At 45.6% G+C, this 24,824-nt stretch overlaps 1 protein-coding gene across 3 annotated transcripts; it reads left to right on the forward strand.

Moving 5' to 3' along the window:
* Window positions 1-2,237: 2,237 nt before the first annotated feature.
* Window positions 2,238-24,779, forward strand: jef (major facilitator superfamily domain-containing protein 6 jef). 3 transcript variants are annotated; one of them, XR_013306293.1, is made up of 9 exons: window positions 2,238-2,466; window positions 4,147-5,582; window positions 7,117-7,386; window positions 8,277-8,373; window positions 16,348-16,509; window positions 17,127-17,477; window positions 19,182-19,354; window positions 20,016-23,296; window positions 23,514-24,779. XR_013306293.1 is itself a non-coding variant. In XM_077627000.1 (8 exons), exons 2-8 carry the CDS (start codon window positions 4,290-4,292, stop codon window positions 20,157-20,159), a joined length of 2,490 nt encoding a protein of 829 aa, XP_077483126.1. In that variant the 5' UTR covers window positions 2,342-2,494; window positions 4,147-4,289; the 3' UTR covers window positions 20,160-23,376. The 3 variants fall into 3 exon arrangements, 1 of the variants encoding a protein (XP_077483126.1); XR_013306294.1 differs by having other exon boundaries at window positions 2,342-2,494; XM_077627000.1 differs by lacking the exon at window positions 23,514-24,779 and having other exon boundaries at window positions 2,342-2,494; window positions 20,016-23,376.
* The last annotated feature ends 45 nt before the right edge of the window (window positions 24,780-24,824 follow it).

A 24,824-nucleotide genomic window follows, 5' to 3' on the forward strand; every position in this document is an offset into this window, starting at 1 on the left:
ACGCCAACAACGCCGACACCGAGTTTTCTCTATAACGGGGCCTTTAACGCTATCGCGTTAAAACATGTACTATATGCAAATATGTACGCGCACCATGTTACGCCGAGGTTTCAGCCCGTCTGCAATGTCTATTCCTTCACACTTTCCCGCCGACTTTTGAGTTACATCCTCAGAGGACAACCACTTGCACCAACTGCAAGCTTAAGTGCACTTTGTGAATGAAATGCAGACAGAAGAAACCCACTGTCTATGTTTAATCTTGGGTGCGGAACGAAGCGCAGCACCTCGCCTACCAACTATGCTGCACATAATTTTAGGTGGCAGGGCTTTTGGGTGGACCGGGCAAAGCTGTCATGTCATCCTTCATTTCATATGATAACCAAATGCATCAAGATCGTTCGAGGCCGCAGCAAAGGAATCTGCGATTTCAAAGACTACCTGAATCGCATGAGGTGTAGCAAGGGCTGGCTGTGGTGCAATCTCGTGTAACCGGCATATTACTTAAAATGCGTTGTTCAGGACTTGGTGTTAATTTCTTTAAAAAATCCTGACTGGACCTTGGCTTCCTTTTACAGACAGCAGCACCTACCTCCTCTGTATATGCAACAAATGCATAAATTAAATATATCATCTGATATCGATGCATGCCGATACATGCCTAAAAGAAAGTAGCAACACCTAGATTGGTTTTTCACAGAAAATAACAATACATAAGCATCAATAACAAACATTTCATGGTACAGGACTTTTAAACAGAGACAAGATCGTATATTCCGAGAAAGTAAAAAAAATTGAAATTCGAGTACACTCGATGCAACTATACAGGAAATTCATTCAAATATGTTTTTATCTTCTTTTTAAACACCTTTGTAGACGCCGGGAAATCCTCATGTAGTGAAGCTTGGTTCATGACAAATGGTACGTGAAAAGCTAATTTGTTTCCCATGATTAATTTGACTAAGAGGTACAAGCTTTCTTTGTGTTCTCAACTGGTATATCACGGCAGGTGTGTTAGGTTGAGTGGCGTATAATCTCTTATGGTGAACATATAGTAGCAACCGAAAGTTATAAATGATGTGCGGGTAGAATAGCATGTTTTTAAATAAGTGTTCGGTGGGCCAATCTCGTGGTCTGCCATAATAGCCTTCAGTGGCTATAATTACTTTTTTTTTGGAGAGCAAGCAACCTATTGAAGTTCCCAGATATAGTGCTTCCCCATACAAGAATACAAGATAATAGTTTAGAATAAAAAAGAGCATAATACATTGATATCTTGAGCCAAACAAGCATTGAGTCAGTGGTTTTTAAAGACATCGTACAGTTTTACTCAGATGTTTTACAAAATTTAAAACATGCACATTCCATGAAGGAGGAGGAAAGGGAGGAAAACCCATGAAGGGTTTTCATTCAACCAAACACCCAGAAACCTGTGATTGACAACTTGTTTTAGAACACTATTTTTATATTTAACAACTATACTGCATTGTTTAGTAGTATTTATGGGCTTAACTATTATATAAGTGGTCTTAGAAAGATTCAGGCTAAGTTTATTTGCCATCAACCATTCGTCTAAGCTATTTAAATAATAACTGACCCTTGTTTCTAGTTTCGCCAAAGAATAGTCAATGAAAAAGTATCGGTGAGTCAGGAATAGTAGTGATATCAATAATATACACTGTGAAGGACAATGGGCCCAAAATTCATGTGCCGATGAGACACCACGGTTTGCCATGACGCTCTCCGAAACGTTCACTCCCCTCACTTTACAGCGTAGACGTCTTTTTCTGTCTGTAGTTTATTTCATTGCAGTAATAGCTCATCTTCAACCCTGGAATACGGCAGCGATACTCTACCTGCACCACGAGAACGCTATGAATGGGGACAACTGCAAAGATTTAGTGAAGCCAGCAGTAATACCACGCCATTCTCCATTTCCAACAGTTAGCAGCTGCCCGTTCCCGAAGGTCGGCAGCGGCCGTTCTCAAAGGTTGCCTCCCTCCGACGCCACCTCACGCCCTTTCGGGTACAACCCGTCTTGCGTGCGGACTCGAGCGGCCGTTCGCTGTCCCGGCGCGAACTGTTCACTACCCGAAGCTCCTTCAGCCGTCAAGTTCAGTACGGTACCCGACACCGCACGCAGCCCCGCCATCACCCTGGGGGCAACAACGGCACAGCCGTCCGTTCTCACGGAATGGCCTCGGCAGCCCACACCGGGCCGCCGACGCTGGCCGAGCGGCGCACTTCGACCGCGCCACGCAGTCGAACGCGATGCCCCACCGCGGAAAAAGTAGAGCCGGCGCATGCGCGGAGGCGTCCTCGCTCCTCCGGGGTTGCGGCCGGAGCGCCCGAGACAGCCGCCAGCCCCGCCACCGGTTCGCTCGCCGCTGCTGCCTCTGCACTTGGCGAGATCCGGATCTTACGACGTCGAATCGCGACTGGGGCGCGACGTGCACCGTCGTGTACGGGGTGAGGTATTTCTTCAATGTTACTGAAGGTAGGAGTTTGTTGTTGCGGGTCCTTCTTGCAGGGCGCATATACGGCAGCCGCTCTGTTTTTATTTTTTGGCCGTTTCTTGTTACTTGTTGTGGAGACGGCGCTCCTATCTCACCTGAGCGAACGATTCCGTTTCTAATGTTTTTTGTTGTTGTTGGTAATAACTGGGCGACGGGGTTAATCCCAACGAGGTGGTAGCTAAGATGTCCGTTTGATCCTATCACGCGTCCAGTAGTCCAAAAAGCGGTGTTTTTGCATCACCTTTATTTTTATATATTAGCAGACATGCAACTCATTACGCAGTCGCTTATGAGAGCGCAATAGTCATTCTTCATAACTGTTGCTTAGAGAAACCTGAGCGAATAAGATAAGAATGGTCACGCAAATGGGAAACGGTGCTTTGCGAGAAATAATGAGGATAATAATTCGGGAGCTAAAGGAATGCCTATGGGGAAAACAATTACGATATGTTGTGAAAATACATTAAAGCTGCTAATCAGCTGTAATGGCTGTACAAAGAGTCCGCTCAGAGAGCAGTTGCAAAAGCACAGGATGAGCATGGGACAATTGGCGTTAATCTGCGCATTTAAAGAAGCTCTTGCAGGGCTTGCCAATTAGCAAAAAAAAAATGCTATGACACCACGAGTGCTTCTAATTAAATTTCCGCGAGTGTTTTATAATTCGAGCGTTTAAACTTCCCTATTTTTTATACTGTGCGAAAATAGAGATGGGCAAAGATGGTCCTAACGTCTGGGAGCAAACTAAGGCACCGGCCGTCGTCATACATTTAAAATAACCTTTCTCAGTTGCAATTCTTGGTCACGACCGCGACGGTGTCTGCGTTTTATAAGCCGTATTCTCTAATCTCGACCTTAATACCACTTCTATCCCATTATCCGAAGAAGACTTACGTGCGTTCGCCATTTGCCGAGTGTGCTCTACCCCATCAATTTTTCTTTTTTCATGACTGGCAGCACCCTCCGCTTCGCTCGCCGGCTTAGCCGAGCGCGTCCTGATGTTTACTCGTTTGGGGCCTACCGAACGCTGAGTAGGCAAACTGTGCAGAGGCGCTGTGGATGCCCAAGTTGGTCCACATGCTCATTGCCTGATAAATAATTGACGACCGAGGGTTCGATCGCGAGCTCTGTGGGGCGCCTTCGCCCTCTCCAGCGAGCGCCATTGCCGCCTCTCCTCCGCTTCGCCTCCTCTCCTGAGAACTGGGGCAGCGGCATGAGCACGCCTGCTCGCGCGTCGCCGCGACATTGCCCGAAAAACTGCTTTGTGTTGAGAGGCCCCGATTTTTGTCGGATGTCGCTTGCCATAAAGTGGTACAGAACCGACCTATGACGCCAGCAGTTACGCGGGAATATAAGGCTGCTAGGAGATCCTGCTAGGTATAACCTTTATAAATATGCACGGCGTTTTATAAGAATGGGATCACATCGGTTAGTTAAGGTCGCCGAAGCAAAAACTACGCGTCATGTTTTCGTGCTACCAATTTCAAGTTCCATTCTTGAGGCTGGTTAGACGATAACCTGGGCAAGCTTGAGAGCAGGACATTGACATTTCACTTGTCGCCGTTGCCATGCCGGTAACACCCCTCATATAATGCCCCCCCCCCCCCCCCTCGCCAAAACACTCTTTTCTTTTCAGGACGATCGGAGTAAGCGCAGAATGTCACCCGTCTTCCGTGCTCATAACGCAACTATGAGGTTACGTGCAATACAGTAACTATCCCCAGTGTTCGACGTGATACGGTCTCCAGCGCAAGTGACGTTCCATAACCTTGTGCCACAATGGTTCGGATGAAAAGTTTTGACGACGAAGACGGCGGCGTCGGGGGTCCGAGGGGCCCGTCGGGTGCGCCCACGAATCCCGATAGGACTGTGCTCAACGCTCAGAGCCAAAGTTATCAGCGCCAGGACCCTGCTTCGGAACAGCCGCGGCAGCCCCAGCAGTTCCTGCCGCCACAGAACTTCGTCGAAGGCTTCCTCGCGAGCATCAACCAGGACCTGCTGGTCTCAAAGACGTTCTACTTCTTCTTCTTCTCCGCGTTCGGCTCGCTCTTCCCGCTTCTGGCGGTCTACTTCAAGCAGATGGGCATGAACGCCACTCAGAGTGGCCTGCTGATTGGCATCCGGCCGCTCGTAGAGTTCATCAGTGCCCCCATGTGGGGGGGAGTGGCGGACCGCTTCAAGAAGGGCAAGACCATCCTGCTTTGCTCCCTCGCTTGCTGGATCATATTCACTCTCTCGCTGGCGTTCGTGCAACCGCCCGCCGCCTCGTGCATCGACTACAACGACACGCACCACGTCCTGTACTCGCCGGACACCGGCAGCGAACGCTCCCGGCGAAGCATCCAGGACGACCTCTGGATGGACGTGGCCGCCGAGGAGCAGATGCTGCACTCCCCGGGGCTGCAGAAGCGCGCCGACAGCACCGAAGCGCCGTCGCTGCCGCAGGTGCAGAGAGGGCGAGCCAAGGCCAAGCAGCTGCCGCCAAACTACGTGGTCGGCAAGTCTCCCAACACGGTCGAGTACACGCTCAACTACAACCAGGAGCGCCACACATCGTACATCTCGCCTCCCTTCAGCTCGATCGTGTACAAGTACGAAGACGTGCAGGAGGTCTTCTTCCTGCTCCTGCTGCTTATCGTGCTCGGCGAGTACTTCAGCGCGCCGGCCATCACCCTGGCCGACTCGGCGACGCTGTCCCATCTGGGCGAGAACATGGACAACTACGGCCGGCAGCGCATGTTCGGCTCGCTCGGGTGGGGCGTGGCCATGTTCTTCGTGGGCATCGCGCTCGACCACTCGACGTCGTTCCCGAACCACCCGTGCGGCCCTTACGAGAAGGAGCGCAACTACACCATCTGCTTCGCCACCTTTTCGGTGCTCATGGGCTGCGCCTTTATATCGGCCACGCAGCTCAAGTTCGAGTACGAGCCGGACCAGCCGGACAACATCGTTATGAAGCCGGTCGTGATGAACAGCGATGCGAGCAAGCCTATCACCATCGAAGACATCGCGCCGGGCATACCGCAGGCCCGGCCGCCGAAGCAAGAGGAAAAAGAGCCGGAGACGACAAAGGTGGGCGATTATGGAAGTGCTTGTTGCTGGGTGCTAGATTGCCTTCTACGTGAAAAAAATTAACGTGGACGTTGGACAACGACGTAGGTTTTCATTTAGGGGAATCGTCTTGTCATGACATCAATGTATCATAAGCAGGTGTTTCATAAACAGGCGCTACTCCAACGTATCTCAGCCAGAACAATTTTTGAAAATCAATGGGCTATAAAGGTTTCGAAATATAGCTACTCTGTGCACTTATAAATTCACGTCATCCTTATTATTTTTTTCGCCTAAACAAACTTGCAGAAAGCGGTGTGGTCAGACTAAGTCGGAGTGAGTATTGCGGGAATGGTGGTAGGGTGGGCTTATAATATTGGTACGGGCGACGGGAGGACGAGGAAGTGTGCTGGACGTGTGTTGGACGTATCCATTCCAACACAGATTGATGAAGCTTGAGATCTGAAAGTTTAAGCATTAGGCTCAAACTTTTTAAATTTTTTTCGTGGATACATGATATAGGAGTGCCTTGACCCTGCATGGCTAGCATTTAAAATATTTTTGTGGCTACCTTGACGCATGCGCCCAACAAACAAATATGGTTGGTTTACCCTGCCAATTAGACTCCCATTTCCTATTCTCATTCTGATCTAGCAGGGTTACGGCCTCTGCCAAAAGTAACCAGGCTTCATGCTTTGCTTCTCGCTCGTATGGTGGAGCCCTTACGGTTTTCCTAAATATCAAGAGGTCCTGGAAATTCGGGACAAAGGTTCTCCTTACCTTGCATAGATTTCGAGCTTGAATGGTGGCATAACTGCTTAACTGTATGGCTGAGCCCTTATATAAGTGGTTTATAGACGGTTTATATAGACTGCCTATACAGACTATCCATAACTATCTATGTAGACTGTATATATAGACTTTCTATAGTCTCTAATGCTTTCCTGTAGATATTATCTTTTGTATATTCATAGTCTGTAGACTGTCTATATAAAAAAATCTACTAAAAGTGCATGGCCATAAATCTATATATTATGCGTAGACTGTAGGATTTGGATTGCCTGTAAACTAGTCTATAGGATTTGTCTATAGGAGGTCTATAGACTGCATGCAAAAGTCTGTGGATAGTCTATAGACTGTCTGAAGAAATTTGTGCAAGGGTGGAGCAAACCATGCAGCCTGATTACTTTAGGCAAATATATCATATCATATAATTGGTTTTTGGGGGAAAGGAAATGGCGCAGTATCTGTCTCATATATCGTTGGACACCTGAACCGCACCGTAATGGAAAGGATAAAGGAGGGAGTGAAAGAAGAAAGGAAGAAAGAGGTGCCGTAGTGGAGGGCTCCTGAATAATTTCGACCACCTGGGGATCTTTAACGTGCACTGACATCGCACAGCATACGGGCGCCTTAGAGGCAAATACGGTACGTGACGTGCTGAGGTTCAAAATGGCAGCCAAAATGCTGCAGCAATGACGTAAACGCTGCCAACGTGTTCGTTTCCTCTCTCTCTCTCTCTTTTCCCTTTCCTGACCACGCCCCACCTTCGCAGAGCACAGTGTTCGCTCAGACCACGCGCAAGCTGCCGGAATGGTTCGCCGTGCTGCGGTCGTTCGCCACGCTGCGCTACGGTGCCTTCCTGGTCGTCACGTGGTTCATGGGCTTCGGCATCGGTCTCGTGTTCACCTTCCTCTTCTGGCACCTGCAGGATTTGGGCGGCACGCCCACCCTGTTCGGTGTCGCCTCCGTCATCAACCACGTGTCGGAGATATTCGCCTATTTCTTCAGCTTCAGGTTCATCCGACAGATCGGCCACGTGAAGGTAGGCCACGTAATCCGCATAGATAATGTTCTAAGGGCGCATGTTTGGGTGCGATATTTCGGGAAAAATTAGAACTTATCGCTCTTCCCCTTGAAAGTAATCCTTCCAACGATTTCACCTCCATTTGATCTCATGTGGAGCAGGCGGGTTGCACTTTGTCTCCGCTGTGCGCGTTGCACCCAGTCGCAGCTGCCAGAGCACTAGGCGCTGCGAATGATTCAAGTTTTCTTCCTCCTTGCTCAAAATGACAGTGAGGTTTGTGCTGCCCACGAGTGTAGTTCATTCCGCACGTATGTTGTCACCCAAATTATTGCCGGCTAATTAGCGCTTCTACTACTGCAGTGCAAGTGTGTCCTTTCCTCTGACCTATATGCACATAAGAAGCAGTGGTAGCTATGACTGTGCTTCCATAAACTGTTTCTGTTTCGTTTTCGTGGTTCTCAGTGATTCTACACTGATTTCGTTGGCCTGCTCCAAACGTTTGCTTTCGTGACATTCCTGCTGATTTGTATCATGCCACTGCACATTAGCAAGGCCGTAACAAACACAGTGGAGTAAAAATTACCTGCTAGAGGCGACGGCTTCAAGACATGTGTGTTCACCCATGAGCTCTCCTCACTTGAGTTTACACTGCGGGCTCCAATAAGAGGTCCACTTCTTTTCCGCTTTTTGTCATCTATTTCTAGATCGCTCCAAGTAGGCTAATAAATTTCGAATTTTACTTAAACGGCACTTGCACAACGGCCTTTTTTATGTGAATTTTTATTTCTATCTTTTGTGTATGTGCTGTGTTGTGGTTTGTAAATCTATATGAATGGTGGAAATGATTAGAAAGGCTGGATGTCCGGCAAGGCCAATACACAAGCGTTACTTCGTCTCATTGCCTGCAGGTGTTGTGCGTGGGTCTTATTGGCAACGTCTGCCGATTTCTGTACATCTCTTGGCTGAAGAACCCGTGGTGGGTGCTGCCTTTCGAATTTATCCAAGGTGAGTTATTAGTGGTCCTTGTAGTGTATAAATAACGCAATGAAGTGAAAATTTGTGCCAGAGCAAAACAACTCCCACAGATGTCGCTTGAGGAGGATGTGCATCCGCCACAGGCACCGCAGCGAGGAACTAAACCTGAGCCAATAATCATTGCCTGCGTTAAAATATAACGAGTGTTCTTGCGCTAACATTTCATTTTTGTCTCAACGAGAAAACTAACAAGGCATGCTGACCAATGCTACATTACGGCGCCAGTTTTCAGAAAAGTAGATGAGACGTATTTCTAACGTTCCACTTAAAACTGCCAGTGTCGCTTAACGCGCCTCAGTGAGCTTTTCTCGTTACTAGAGTCACATCGCTAATTGCTAACGACTCAAAAGAAGTAATGTGAAAGTATAGAACACACGGGCAAGGTGAAACAGCGTTTTTGATGCTGCACTTTAAGAATTTGCACATTTTTACATTTAGTTACCTATTTTTTATTTGTTTATTTGTGTATTAATTTATTTCGCGCTTACTTAGAAAATTCTTTGTACAATTAATGCTGACCGGTTCTTTCGTTGTCTTGGCGAAAGTAAGCAGTAATACTTATTTTAAAAGTCAACGCCGTTGCAATTTAAATAAGTTCTTTGCAACTGTTAAAAGGCCCTAGTAGGTTCTTATCGCATTCGTGTGAAAGTGTCTTAATTTTTAAGAACATAATTAACTGGTGGCCACATTTCTAATAATCACTGATTCGGTGACAAGGGAGGTCGCACTGGTGTATGCAAGCGTTAAATGTATAACGGGAACCCGTGACCTTCTCAGTTTCGCGCAAAGAAAGCGTCATAAAGTTTCGTTTCTTGTGCCACCATTTGTTTTTGTGCGTCCTTGCACCCCGATTATTAGATTTCTTTTTAAGACTTAAAGCTTTGAAATAATTTTCCCCTACATCCTTCCGTCGCCTTCAAATAAATTCGCCAGGAAAAAAAGTCGATGAACAAAACCAAAAATAAATAAAAACCTTCATACGGAAGCCAGCAGCCATGCTTGCCTCAGCATGCGCGAAATGGCTTTTCTGGCTTCACAGCCGTTAATGGTGTAATTTTTGTTCCTGTTTTCGTGTCTGCAGCTGGTGTCGCCACGCGCTCGTAGATTTACACTGCTTATCTACAATATTACCAGCGTCCACGCTGCCGTTTGCAGCTATTGTAGCCGCCGATGCAGCCCGCAGAGAGAGTGGCCTTCAACTTGTTTGTGAAGGCACATTCCTTTTAGTCACTCTTCTTCCTCCCAACAAATTCATTTACTGTAAATTAGTCAGAGCCGAGAGTTAATTTCCTTGCCCCTCTATGTTCTATTGAGATAAAAGAAGCGCTGGCCTGCTTCAGTAACTGGGAAATATTTGTAGTGAAAATGAATTCTGTGTCTCTTTCTGGCTACGTTGACGTATGTCAAGAAGCAAAAGACGCATTTATGGGCGAGAAAATTGTATTTAAAAATTTTCAGCCACTTGATTCAAACTCGTTACGTCAAGACTGGAAAGGACTCCGTGATCATCGTTTTGAAGTGAATGCCAGTATAGCCTAGACTCAAGGATCCAGGCACAAAAATAAACGGTCTCGACGCACCGCAGTTTGTTGGCGAAAATGGCCGGTGGGGGTGACACCTGTATTGATCTTTTTTTAGCTTTTATAGCTTATAAAGCTCTGTTTTCAATGAGATTAGGGTTTATTTTTATTTTTTCATTAAAACGCAGTCGTATATCGATACACACGAAGTTCAGCTTGCTTTCAGTGCCCCTTGAAGAAAGTAGTAATACTTATGGTCAGCAGACACATTCTGTCCATGCTCTCGCGGCCATGAACATAATAAACAAGCACGATAAGCTAGGCCCATGAAATCTTTTTTATTAACTACTTTATTGTTCGACTAGCACGTCATGATCATGTCCAGTATACAAAAATTTGTATCAGGACGCTGTATTTCCGCGCTGTAGCACTGGACCTAATTTTTCCTGCTTTCTCTTGACCTCTTCATTCGATTTACACCAGTCATAACCACGTTAAGAGAAGAAAAAAATACAAACTCCTTTTTGTTTTCTGTTCTTGATTCTGCAGTGTGCGGGCTCTCACCCTAATGTTTCAGCTTCCTGCGCTATAGCGCTACACGAAAACCAACTTCGCTAAGCGCATTGAGAAAAAAAAATATTACTGGTGCACTGCTGTGACGGCGACTTGGCAATCACGGCCGTCTCCTCCCCCTCCTTAAATGCAGCTCTGCTGTCATTACTTCTTTCTTTTTTTATTGCTTTATTTCTTTTCTTTCTTTTTCTTTATTTCCTTCTTTCTTTCTTTCTTTCTTTCTTTCCTCCTTTCTTTCTTATTTCGCCAATTCAACCACTGTGTAAAGAAACGAAGAGACTGCGGCAAGCCATTGACAGTTCTCTTAGCATAACCTTGGCACTTCCCAGCTTGATCACTTCTTCAGATATTAAAACGCCGCTTCAAGCTTTTCCTGTCGCCCAGCCTCGTTTCCAAAGAATTTTGTTCTACACCGCTTTTAAAATAAAAAGAACAAAAAACGAGCAACTCTGCGCGCGCACGCGGGCTTTCCTCTCAGCAACGAGGCCTTCACCGTAACCAAGGAAACGACCAGGCCTGACGCCAGGCCCACTTCGTATTCCCCCTTATATTTTATCTCCTTTACTCGCCCGGGCGGTCTTCGCTCAGAGGTGAATGCGCGTTGTTTTTTGTATGTATTCAGAATTCGTTATGGAAGAGGAGCGGAGTGATCTCATGCGGCTTATTATATTTTTGGACGTCTGCATCGCACGAGCCTCGAAAGGAAGGTCGAGGCACGGAGACAGTTTAGGATCGATATTCTCTCTCACGCTTCGTTACAGGGAAAAGTATTTTGGGAACGAAGACACTGGAAGACCTTTCGTAAAAAGCACACGTGTCTTGTTTCTCATCCTGTTCCACAAGTGAATGAAATTTCAATTTATTGACGACTCTGGTCAGCAATGAACAAAAGAAAAGTGTAAGGGAATCCTCACCTTGCTTGCCCAACGCTCTGTTTGGCATTAACGTGCCATATTTTTTGATGTTCATTTTTAATGCAGAGCTTGAGTACAGAGTTCATTTTAGTGTTTTTCGAGTTAAGGTCGAAAAATACTTATCCGGGGCTCATTTTTCTCGTTTATACTATTTTTGCGTCTAAAAATCCGTTGCAGTTGAAGTCGTTGAAAGGGAACCGTAAACTCTACTACAAGCACGTTCCAAGGGCCGTTCCTCGCTCACTTGCGCTGCCGACAGCGTTCATTGCCACCGAAATACGATCGCTTATCGTGGAATCCGTCAGTGCTCTCAATTCTCCTTTCAGGTGGTCTGTTTTATGCGTGTTGAACGGGCTCAGAAAAGCTGGGGACAGCTTTTTATTGGTTCATCTCGCACTGCTCTCACTTTCATCCCCCCCCCCCCCCCAATATATTTCTGTGCTTGTACAAAAGCGATGAATGAGGGTCCCTCTACCTCCTTGTGACTTGAGTGTCTTGTGGCTTTGGTGCATGTTTTTCGGTTTGTTCTCTTCTAACTCCGCTCGAGTGTGCAATCCGCACCAACAGCAGTAGCGGTAAACGCACGCACACTGGTCCACAAAACAATGAGGCTACAGTAGTCGTTGAAATATGTATGTTTAGAGCGACAAAGAGACCAATCTCCTAGAAAATTGAGCCTTTATAGGGTATAAAAATAAAAAAACTAAATACAGGTGTAGCCTGTGTCGAGTTGTTCTGTGCCGATTCAAGCACCATCAACACAAGTTTGTTCTTCCTTCTATGCCGCGTTTGCACGTTATTCTATATTCTTATCACGTTATTTTTTTTTCAAGAATATTTAAGCAGCATTTGCCTTCAATGAAGCTCTTTAGACAGTCTTAGACTGTTCATACACTTTTGTCTAAAAAGTCTACAGACTTTCTATAGACAAATCCTATAGACGTGTATAAAGGCAATGAAAATCCTATATGCAGTCTATACATAATCTGTAGATGCCCATATACTTTCTGTAGACTTTTCTCTATAGACATTTTATATATAGACTATAAATAGACAAAAATAAATATCTGTAGAAGGCAATACAGTCTATAAGAAGTCTATAGACAGTCTATAGAGAGAGAACGAGACACATCAGCTTTATTTCCGCGGCAGGCCTGTAGTCGCTGATTAAAAGACGAAAAACATCAAGCTGACGTAGGATTTGGAGTTTCCAGCAGTGGCCGGTGACAAATCCTGCTCCAAACGGGGAAGACGCAGCTTTAGCGTTGGTGTCAACCTGTGAGCTTTGCTGCTTTTTGCCACTTTCAAGTTCCATGGACAGGCCGCTTGCTGAGAGTATTGGTTTTCCAGATTCCATTCCTTCCCGCTGATCCAAAAAACGGTTCTCTCTCTATTCGCTCTTTTTTGCTCACTTCGATTGATGATAAAAAAAGAATTTTGGCGCTTGGTTCATCGTACTGAAATTTGTTCGTGGAGTCTTGAAGACAAAAGTTCTCGCAGATTGAATATGTTCCACGCTGTGAAAAACTGAACGAAACTTTCGGCTTACAAATATACCTGTACAAATACCCTAACAGTGAAGACAGTAGATTGCCTGGGACAATATGAAAACAAGGCGGCAGTGGTGATGAAAAGCCTAAATGAAAAGCCTAAAAGTCCCTCTCAAAGATACCAAGAATAAATGGTCTTTTTATGCATGACAGTAATCGAATATTCGGGAAAAATTAAAAGGAAATAATGAAAAGCGCGCTGTAGCTCTAATGATGCCTTACGTAAACCAAGAACTGTCAAAAACTGACAAAGTAGTTCAAGGTCTGTCGGGCACAAGCAGGCAAATGGTGCCACTCTAGCTGCCTCCTGCTGAATGGCGCCTCTGTGTTTCAAGGCGATGGATTTTTGTTTAACGTGCAAAGCGGGTTTATTCCACTTCCTTTTTTTTTTTCTTGAAGCTCGTTCTCATCGCATCATTCCCGCCTTATCTGCTTCCCCACTCTCATAATCGCGCTACCGGGCTTTGAAAAATAGGCCCATGAATGGGTAGGACGCGCCGATGAAAGGAGGACTTCGACCGAGAACCCTGCTAGGCAACTAGAAAAAAAAAACAAGAAATCAAATACAGTCGGGATAGAGAAGAGCAGAAGGGCGCAAAGACACTCGCGGCTCTCTGTTCGTTTATTTTTTTTTTTTCTTCCGCCCTTCGGTTGCCAGGCAACGCTGGAAGCACTTTTCCACAGAGTCCGCCGTCTGACCTTCGGGGAGAAGAAGCATACAAACAAAACTAAATGCGCGCGCACCGTAAAGGGGGAGGCGGTGTGAGGAGGGGGGGGGTGAAGGAGGAAAAGCGATGACCGGCGCCTCATGCCTCAGGACAAAGGTATAGCCGGTGTGCTGTGCACAGGGGATCCGGCCTTTTCTCTTCAATCCCAGATTACTCTGATGGTCGATCTTAGTGCCTCAATGGAGCGGAGGCCCCGAAAGAAGGATCACATGACTTCCCACCGAGCCAAGCAACGCCTAATGCTCCTTCCGGTTTACGACACCGAGCTGTCGCGTGTGCGGTGAAGACGCGGACGTCTTTATGGCGTGATGATTACTACCAGCCTCTGCGCTTCCTCCTCGCAGATGCTGCGGAGTTGCTTTTAGTCGGCTAAGAACCAAAACAGCAACGCAAAGAAAGAGAGGAGACCATTTATGTCGGCAGCGCCATTTTGTCAGCCAAGGCTGAGGTTTGTCCAGTGGTTTAGGGCAATGCCCCAAGGTGGAGTGATTACCAAGGGGAATGATTACCATTAAGACTCAGTGGAAAGCGGGAAAAAAACACGATATTTTTTTTACTTTGCTCCCCTAACTTTTTATTTTGTTACCATTTTAACCGGATATTCAGCTGGCAAGACCTGCCACATGTCCACTGCAATTGCTCTTAAGGCTGACAATATTGGTTATTCCTAAGCACAGGAAAAAATTGCGAAATGTGCATTGGTGAACGAGAAAGCGATAAAAAAAATAGGCGCGGATTTTTGTACGACACATTTTTCGACACTGTGCAGTTCAACTGACCAAGCGTCTTGGTATAACGCAATTATTTGTTTATTACAGTTAGGTATTGGTCTTAACTCGTGCAAAGTTTAAGAATGTCTGCGCTTCGTGTTCTTACGAGGTAATTATTTTAGCAGCAAGCTACACGTGAGGCAGAACGCGACATTGTGGCGTTCTTTAGGACATGAAGTAATGGTAACCGTTCTATTAAAAGCTCTGCCCATGTTTTAACTCTTCCTAGGATGGCCTGAACACATAAAGGGAAAACTGATTGCCCAATAGCGCGACGAGGACACGTAGGAAGCGCTGTAGATCATAATGTAGCGCTGATGCCACAAAGCGATTTAGTCTCTCTGTGTGTGCGTTCATTAGTGTGAGCAAATATGAGCGGAAAAGAATGCACCCTTTCTTTAGAATGTAAGTGCCGCACATTTTCCGGCCAGCAAGAACGGCTACTTGTACAGCACATTGACAATAGAACAAGCCTTCTTCGGTATTCACGTCCATCACTGCAAATCGAACCAAACCGCATGTCCATTCGACAGAGACGAGGCGGAAGAGTAACGATCGCGACACCAAAACAAAGGTTGCGAAGAAGGCAGGCAGTTCATTAAGGTCGCCTAGGCAGGCTACACGCAATGCCTGGGTGTGGAACTGCATAGTCTGCCGCAGGTCATGAAACGAGACAGTGCCGGGTTCGGTACGGATCCAGTGTTTCTCAAGCCGATATGCTCACAATGATAGAGTCGATGTCCATGGAATCAACTTATTGTGCATTCATTGCAAGGCTATCTACATTCTTGAATTTCTTCCAAGGAATTAGGGCAAAATGCGACATTCCGAACGTCTTAATATCATAAAATATTACAGCGCGACGCTTTAGCTGGGCGTTTCGTTTCCAGTGAGCGGGATAACAGGACGGTAGCAAATAATTCTTCTATATTTGTTTCTTGGTCACAACTAACCATAAGGCTGCGAAGGGTGAAAAATCAGATCTTTCCAACCCTCCTCACTAAGCGCTGTCATTCCTCTCCCTCGTTGCCCTGCCATCTGCCAGCCGTTTCGGTTAGCTTAGTAGAGCGGCTGTCCTGCCCGGGACCAATGTTTAGTCAGCTGCGAACGTCAAGATACCTGTACAGTTTTCTTTGTAGCCGTGTAGCTTCGCTCAGGTGAATGCAATAGCAATAATTATCCTTTTCTGAAAAGTGAAGTTACCACCGAGCTAGCCCAAGCTCTCCATGCGACCTTCCCCAAGCTCATTTCCCACCTTTCACGTATGGTCGCCTGTCTCGCACCTATGGCCTATAGCATCAGGAGTCGGCAATTTCACGCGCCACTGATTATTTCGAATTAAAAACCAATATTCTTCTTATTGAATAGCAGATCCAGTCCTCACTAAAGCCAAATACTTAGGCTTAGGTTTTCTTCTGAAAACTACAGCGGTTACATTTGACAGGAACGTACGCGATTTCTTGCAAGCTGTCACAATTGTTGGAAGTTGTAAACATCGAAATACCAGGATTCGTCAAATAAAAAAATGGATCAATAGCGGAAGCTCTCTCTTTTTCGGAGATGCACTGATGTTAGAAGTTCAGGAAAAAAATTATATTATTACTAATGGCAAAAGCATTCTACGGCCAAATTTCGGAAGACGTTCATAGAGAAATATTATTTACTCCTTTTGCATTTGGCGTACTAAACCATTGTACTTGCGATACGAAGGATGTTAAATGCGACTGAAACGAAGTAACCATTGCTAGGAGCAGCACACTCTCAGATAAAGGTTCGAGCTTGATATGGAGGACACAGTTGCGTACATAGAGCCCTAAAATTTTGACTGGTCCTTTTTTTTTATTTTTACGCAGACGAGAGTAATGTCGCACTTCTATTCGTTCTTGCAGGTGTAACGCATGCGGCTGTGTGGGCAGCTTGCTGCTCCTACATCACTCAGGCAACGCCCGCTAACCTCAGGTCGTCGGCACAGGGCGTCCTGCAGGGGCTTCATCATGGCCTGGGCCGTGGCTGCGGGGCAGTCATCGGCGGGATCTTTGTTAACTACTTCGGTGCGCATTTTCTTTTGCATTTTCGTCAGTGTGTTCCCGCTCAAGCGCATAGCTGCCTAGGACAGACCCAAAAGGACTATGCGGGTGATAACGTTGGCTAGCAATAAATTGTACGCAGAAAGGCAAGCGGTCATTGTTTTGCTCATTTTTTCCTAAATTGTGGGCTGTGACAAGTACAGAGATAGAAAAAAAGTTTTTTAGTTTGTGCACGACCATCTCAATTTCCAGCCTTCTTTACTTTTCATTTTTTTGCACTCCTCGAGTACGTGATGATTGTCATGTAATTGACGTCAGTTGCACGTGCATGCAATATTAACGTTAAGGTATCGTCAAATACTCAGTTTTTTTAACCTCCTTTCATAGTCTGCTCTTTGTTATGAAAATGAAGAGGCTGGAGCCTCACGTTTCTGCACATCTTACAGGTTATACACAACTTATACCCGCAGTTATTTTAGCCCACGCGCCTTCACTCAGAATTCAGTACATTTTTGCAATTCAAAACAGTCGAACACGTCACTACACGTTCTCAGAGACGTCTTTGCATCAGCCAGTGCTGTCCCTCGGTGGTGAAGGAGTCGCGATTTGCACTCTCTGGCGCGATGCTCCGCTCTCCGCAGGCACCCAAATCACGTTCCGTGGCTATGGCTTCGCGTGCCTCCTGGTGCTGATCGGGTTCGTTTTCGTCAACTACTACCGCAAAGACCGGGGCTTCGTGGCCTTCCGGGAGGACGAAGATGAACCGCACCTCGTGGTGGAGGAGACGTCGCACCTGGCGCCCCACGGGGTGCCGGCCAACCCAATGGCGCGCTCTCTCTCCAAGCAGAATCTGGGCGACGGCCAGCAGCAAGGGGCCGCCGGCCAGCAGCCCGACGCCGGCGTGACGCAAGGGCCGGGGGGCTTCCTCGGAGTTCCAGGGGGAGGAGCAGGAGGAACAGAAAACCAGGGACCGCGAAACAGTGGACAGCCTGGTAAGCACGTGCTGTGCATGCACTCTGGACAGAAAGGAACAAAAAAAGGAGCAAGTTGTCCTCTAGCGCGCTCCTCTTAAAGCGAAAGCTCTGCTGGCCTAGTAAAGCCACGGTCATCGGCGCCGCAATTTGACCTTCAAGTGGAGGAGTGGTGGAGGTGTGGCAGCCACGTGACGTACCACGTCACTCGCCGCAGCTGCAACCGCGCGCCGCTGCCGCCGTCCGACCGACCGCTGCGCCGACCGCCGCCTTCGCAGCTGTGGCCACGTGACTGACCACGTGACTCGCCGTTTGCTGGAAAAAGGAGCCGGCGCCGCTCTCGCGGCATTCGCATTGCAGTTCTCGCTGTGCAGGAAGCGAGTCGGCCGGAGCCGTCTACGTCGTCGGGACGATTTCGCTAAAGCACACTTAGCTGAACTAAACTGCATGTATTTGTTATGAACGGGAGTGCGCTGGAAGACAGCTTACTCTCCTTCTCTTTTTAGTCCCATGTAGGCGTATTCATGTTTGGAGTGTACCCGCACATTCGTGGCATGGATGTCGAGGTTTCTGACGGGCTATGGTTTTTGGCTACCGTGTACGAGTTGTCAGGTTTGATCCCGCTTTTTCAGGGCGAAATTCAAAACTATCCGTGTTCTGAGACTTTGCTGAACATTAGATAACTCATGTGTTTGGAATTATTCCGGAACCCTACGCTAGAGTGTGCTTCATAGTCACAGAATTTTTATGGCTTGTAAGGATTTGTTACTTAATAATAAAGCTGGAAAAATTAAGCGATAAGGCCAGATAGCCGTAGAAGGCCGTGTAAGAGCCTCTCGATGGCTACGACGGGTAAGACGTCTATTGTTATGCTTCTGGCGGGAGATTACGTGGACTGGTCCGTACTACAGATCTGTCTGAGCGCCCGTGTTGAGTTTGTTGTTCTCATTTTTTTGGATAGATCATTGCTTTCATTCAGTTTACTGCTTGGATAAAATAGCAATGAAACAGTTGTGACTGTCATGGCGTTAGTACTGGCTCATATCACTGGCGAGCGAACACCGCAGGATGTTCTACGGCGTCTGGAAACGATTTGAAACTAATTGGCGATTTGACATCGCAACTTTTTTATTATTATTTCTCAGCATCTTTTTAGGGGCTTGGCGTGGCAGTACGTTACGTTGGTGGTAATTAAAATGAACGAAAAAATTTCCTCGGTTTCAGAGGCTTGGCTCAATTTTCGAGCGAGGTTAATCGCATGGTTCATTCGTATTTTGTGCTTATTTATAGTTTAAAAGAGAAGCCCGTGAGTATTTTGTCGGGATTGCAAGGAGATGGTTTGCTCGCTTTCAGACTTATACTGTCGTGAGATTTGGGGCGTAATTATTAGCAGTACACATGATCAAGGCTCAAACCTCTTAGGTAAGCACCAAAAGCAAGGAAAGGGGGAAAAAATATTGTTGAGACACTAGGAATTCCTCTACTTTGGGATGAAAGCGTTGTGTGAAGCGAGAAAATATCTTCACAGCATCATAATTTCGTTTAGTATTAGACACATGCCGGACGACGAGACAAAACTTATTTTTTCAGCATTAAAGAAAAATGTTTATTCACGACACCGGCCACAGGAGGATAAAAAACTCTTGCTATCTTTCCAGACTTCCTTGCAACGGCAAACTTTTGTGCGGCATAAACCAGTCAATACTTATCTCACTGTTCTTTCAGACCAATGGGGATACAGAACGAACGTTTTAAACCGGGGCTACTCGCCGGATGAAGTGGGAAGAAGTTATGGCCGGACGTCCCTTGCGGCGGCCTTCAACCCAAAGGGAATCATGGCCCAAGCTGTCAGCCCCGACAGCGCCTATCAACTCGATCACATCCGGAAGGACTTCGAGGTTGGTTACGGCTGTCTTCTAACATCGGCCACTCACGTTACTGAAACGCCACTAATAGTGACGCTACTGCTAGGTTATCACGCGTTATAACGTAGCTGCGTTTAGAGACGAAGATAACTTATTTCAATAAAGACTGAGATTAAATGTTCAAAACGTCTACGGCTTCTAGCACCAAAGCCCCAGATTTGCGGGCTATATTGAGCGCTGCAGCCGCGGGGCTATACAGCGTGGTGATATTGTTCAAGAACCTTCCTCTACGCGTAAATTTCCTGCATAGGTGTTTAGTCTTCGTTCATTGATACTTTCAGGTTATTTCATGTTTTTATATCAATACAGCTGCTTTCATACGTGTTAACGTTAACTCACACGTAAGCATCACTGAATGTGCACAAAAGGTCTGAATTACCCGCATGAGCCGTGTCTGTCCCATAAAAATCTGATTACTAAACTATATGGGTATGCCGTGCCTGCTTAGCATTACTATTTGTACATATAAGTGCTGTTTGAACTTCAGGCACAAAACTTTCTTACACATGTTGTGAGAGATTAAAAAGTAAAGGTAGACGCAGCGAGAACATCCAGCTACTTTAGTTAAGCAGCACATTAGCGCAACGGGGAATGCGAAAAGCTTACGCTTGCTTTGTTTCTTATCGTTCTCAAGGCATACAAGGACATCACGGCCCTGAGCGACCCCGATCAGGATGCGGTGAAGGGAACGAACCCGTTCGCTTCCTCCTTGGTCAAAACGTCTCCCTTCGCTCCTCAGCCGACTCGGAGGCACACCTCTGACGCCTACGCATGGTAGACGCCGCGTCAGCGTCCGCAATAGAAACCTCGTCGCATGCATGGTGATGACCCATGTGAATGTTGCCGTTCAGTGTGCAACTGAATATTTAATTCTTTTTTCCTACATTGCGCCGTGTCAGAGTGTGGAATACGGAAGTCAGGAACTAACGAACGTTGCAAACTGAATTGGAATAGAAACGGCCATTCTTCCACATTTTGAGACAACGCAGACTTCGTACAGTATATACAGGGTGCTTTACCTAATCTATACAAAGTGTAAAAGAGCAATGATATGTCCGCTGCGCGAATTCTACCTCTGCAGCTGCGTTACTGGGCCAGGCGGTCATTAAGTGCATATCGCATAGCTAAATATATTCAACCAAATTCAGTGGGCGTGAAAGTGCATGTCTTGATAAAAAAGTTAGGCCTGTATGTCCGGAACAGTATAACACAACTTGCGAAGTTCTCTGGTCCAGAGTCAAGTTCGGTGCTTTCGCGGTCAAATTTTGTAGTACGTTTTTCTTACTTGCTCATCCAGACAGATCATAAGCAACGAAACGAAAGCAAAGGTCTCAGAGCGAGGCGCATATGGCCACGAACAATGTTTTATGCGCCACAGCGTGCTTGAGGTGACGACAGTTTATCTGCAGGCGCATAACAGAAAGCTATGAAGAATCGTAGCTGCTGGTTCACATGACCATCAAAACGAGTTGTAGCTCGTCTCTAATAGGTCAGGTTGTCTAGTATTTGTCTTTTTTTTCAGTTATAGAGAAATAGCTACTGTAAGACTAACTTCGCAGAAAAGCCTCGTGCTTTTGTCTGCGCTAGGCGAATTCGATGACTGCGCACTTCTCATCTCCGTTGTCAGAGTTATGCAAGTTGAAAGTCTTGAATGCGACTAACCATAACTTTGCGAAACGAAATCGTTGCATGTTATATGCAACCTAGGAGCATTTTAGCCGATTAATTGTATTTTTATAGAAGGTACGGTGAGTTTAGTGTCCGCCAGGCAAAGGAACGTAACTTTGAAAATGGGATTCGCGCAGTGGAAGCCGCTTTCTTTTGAGTTGTACAGCACAAAAAAAAAAACATCCTGTTCATCACTCGCCAGCTGTTTTCATCAGTTTGCTAGATCTTTCTCTTAACTTCTGCGATATTTGAGTATTTTCTTGTCTGTCGTTGTTTTTGTTACGCTTTATGAGTGTAAAATTGGTTTGAAGGATAAAGTACAGTCGCCGATGCGTTTTGTGCGAGTCCTTAGATTCTTTAAATTTGTTTTGAAAAACTTAAATTGCCAAAAATTAATAGTGGAAAGTGTTGAAACACTTTGCTCTGTTAATACTGCAAAGTGGTTGTAACTTGGTTAAGTGAGGCCAAAGATGTACTTACTGCCAAGTTTGTTTTATCGAGTAAAATTTACAATAGGTAATCAACATATCAAGCACTTTATGAAGGGCAAATGAGCAGCTATTATATTAACATGTGATTCAGGATATTACGCCCAGTGCGTAGACATGCTGGTCTACTGTCTGGAACATCGAAGTCGTGGTGTACTGTCTCCGGTACTAATGTAATGTACTTACTGCCCAAGATGTGGGAACGCTCGTATTCGACAAGTACTCGGCATTAATTGCGCTCTTGCACATATCTTGAACTACAAACCTGCATTCGTACCAATATTCTCATGTTGTGACGCTCACTTTAAAGCGGGACATTTCGCGCCAAAATAACTTTGCAGCTACGCAAGATATAACGTAGTAAACATTAAAACAGGACATTGAGGTGTCCTAAGAATATGACCAGAGAGTAATATTTAGGTCTCATCAGAGTCATATTTCTTCAGAGGGTTTTAGAGCAAGCTGGACTGCGACACATATTTCCAGAGAAGCTGTAAGACAAGCCGCCATGTCTCAAATAGCTGCTGAGAATTGCTGCTGTGTTGAAGACCAAATTTTATGCCGTTTCTTCGTGCATTTTCGGCTTAAAGCTCTTTTTGTTTTGTTGAGTTGAGGAGTTACTTATTTTCTGTTTGTTTTTCCTATATATATGCAATGATAATGGCTTCAATTAAGCACAAATGTCGATCATGCTTGTGGGCTTTGGCAGCCTTCCGGAAAGCTTTCACGCTACAATTGATGTAGAGGCCACGAGCGCCCCTACGTACGGTTTCGCACCAGTTTCATTTCTTCACGGTCTGTGTCTGTGTATATGATGGAGAGTCAACTTCCTTATTCACACTTTTGAAAAAATTTACCGATATGTGATGGCGCTGCCATAACGAGTAACCAGGGGCAACATATCGCTTACCTATAAGTACTGCTTCTCAAATAACTTATACATATCTACGACATCACATATGTGCGCATATCGTTTTAGACTGTTTGTCACTTGTTGTTTGTTAACAGGCAAGCTCGTTAGCGCTGATATCAGGTCTTGGCGTTGTTTTTTGGGTGGGTTGCTCGAGCGCCTGGTTGACATGACGCTGTTCTCTTGTCGCAATTACGCACGCGTGAGTCAAGTCGGTGTTTTCAAGAGTAGCTCATGGTCTGAACGAAGAGTTGTAGATAGCTCAAAGCATCCAGCACAGTATTTCGTTGTTGCCGTAGCATTGTAACCTGACTACCTGTGAATATTAGAGCGACTGACTTCAAAGACTGCCGTTCGCGGTTGTTGTTTCATGCTGCAACTCATGCAATATACTCGCGACTGTTATCCAGTGAGGCTCGTATAGTTCTTGCCCGTAGATATAGAATTTATGTGTGTGTGCGCGCGTGTGTGGTGCAAATTGAAAGCTCTTGCTATGAGTGATCTTTGCTTCAGCTTCGCTCTGAGCGACCTGTGCAGTCTTGCTTAAGTGAGGAACCTGAATTCCTCGCTGGTGCAAACAAAGCAGCGTACATGAAGTTTGCCTGCAGTACCCGGAAGAAGATAAAATTATGTAATTTTATGATGTGTGGCAGTTGTTAAACGAGTGTAATTTTGTAATTTTTTGCTTTTGTTTACACTGCTAATACACGAAGCGAACGTGGTTGTTTGTTCCTGTTCAAGTTATGTCTGTGAAAGAGTTTCTTGTGTGCGACGCTATTCGGCGCTTCATTTATTGCCTATGAAAAGGTGAAAGAGAATGCCGCAAATGAAGAGGAGGAAGAAGAAGTAGTAGAAGAAGAAGAGAAAGAAGAAGAAGAAGAAGAAGAAGAAGAAGAAGAAGAAGAAGAAGAAGAAGAAGAAGAAGAAGAAGAAGAAGAAGAAGAAGAAGAAGAAGAAGAAGAAGAAGAAGAAGAAGAAGAAGAAGAAGAAGAAGAAGAAGAAGAAGAAGAAGAAGAAGAAGAAGAAGAAGAAGAAGAAGAAGAAGAAGAAGAAGAAGAAGAAGAAGAAGAAGAAGAAGAAGAAGAAGAAGAAGAAGAAGTGAAGAGGGTCATAAAATAAGCAACAATAATTGTTCCTAAGCCCAATGTTCGAGTAGGATGAGTAAAGTGCAGTTGGATGCCTTTATTTTTCCAATTATTTTGTCGTGTTGTTTGACATATCTCACTTGAAAAAAAAAGTTCGTCTAACATATCAAAACAAAGAAACAAGAAGCAAAACTGTGACGTAGGCTTATAAATATAGCGTGATACCGCGAGTTCTCATTAAACTTCGCTTTCAGTTCAAGCCATCTAGGTTGCGAAGTATGACTGTTTATGATGTTATTGTGCTGCCAGCGTGGGCATTACTAAGCTCATAACTGACCTGTCAGGGACACGACGTTTCGTCGTTAACCACAAGTAGTCATGGATAACTTTCTCTATTAGATGTTGTGCCATTCATCTAGGTCATGTAGAGCTTTGTGAAACGCATGCAGAACGTATGTTGTCGGTCAGCATTCACCGAGCTGAAACGAGGTGAAGAAACGCGCACATTTGTTACCGGGTGTGTTTTATTATATGTTTTAATGGCGAACTTCTGTCGTGTGTTCAGTAGCATTTCGTGAAGGAATGGGTGCCACTTGCTTTAAAACGCAAAACGCTTCAATATCTTTAACCTAATGCTTGAAATGACGTTTCGAGCTAATTTGGCTCCTTCGCGCAAAGTGACATGTTTCATTACGAAGAGTAAGAATGCTACTATCGCCGTTGTATATTTTTTCCCAGTGTGCGTATTTTTCTATGCTCTTGCTTTTCTTTTATCCTCCTCATGTTGTGTACTGTTTATTTCAAGAACTCGTGATGGCATGTGTGTATGTGTGTTTCTTTTAATTTTAATAGGCATTAGCTTTCTTCTCAACCAACTCGAACAATACTCTGCGCCGTGACGTAAGAAGTTATCTGATGTTTAAGCTAAGTGTGCTTGCAAGCGGCGTCGTAGTTGAACCTCAGCAGGCTGCCTTCGGAGCCCGCGATGGGGGCTCCCACCCTTCCCATGCGATGACAATCATTCTTCTCAGCACCAGCGAGAAGACTAGGAAGGAGAGATGTGCATGGACTCCGACAGGTGTGCGACGCGCAGTTCAGGGCTTTGTATTTGTTGGCCCGCCGTATCCGTACAGTACATTGCTCCGATGTGTGGTCCTCCTCAATTGAGCGATTGTGCAGCACTCCTGTTTCGCTAAAAGTATGCTGTATATTTTTGGTGTGTCATAGAAATAAATTGAGTGCAAAAGTAGATGCAGGGTATCATTTCTTTTTCCTTCGCTGGATTCTCGGAC

Source organism: Amblyomma americanum, chromosome 6 (genome assembly GCF_052857255.1).
Source record: "Amblyomma americanum isolate KBUSLIRL-KWMA chromosome 6, ASM5285725v1, whole genome shotgun sequence".
Taxonomy (NCBI): domain Eukaryota; kingdom Metazoa; phylum Arthropoda; class Arachnida; order Ixodida; family Ixodidae; genus Amblyomma; species Amblyomma americanum.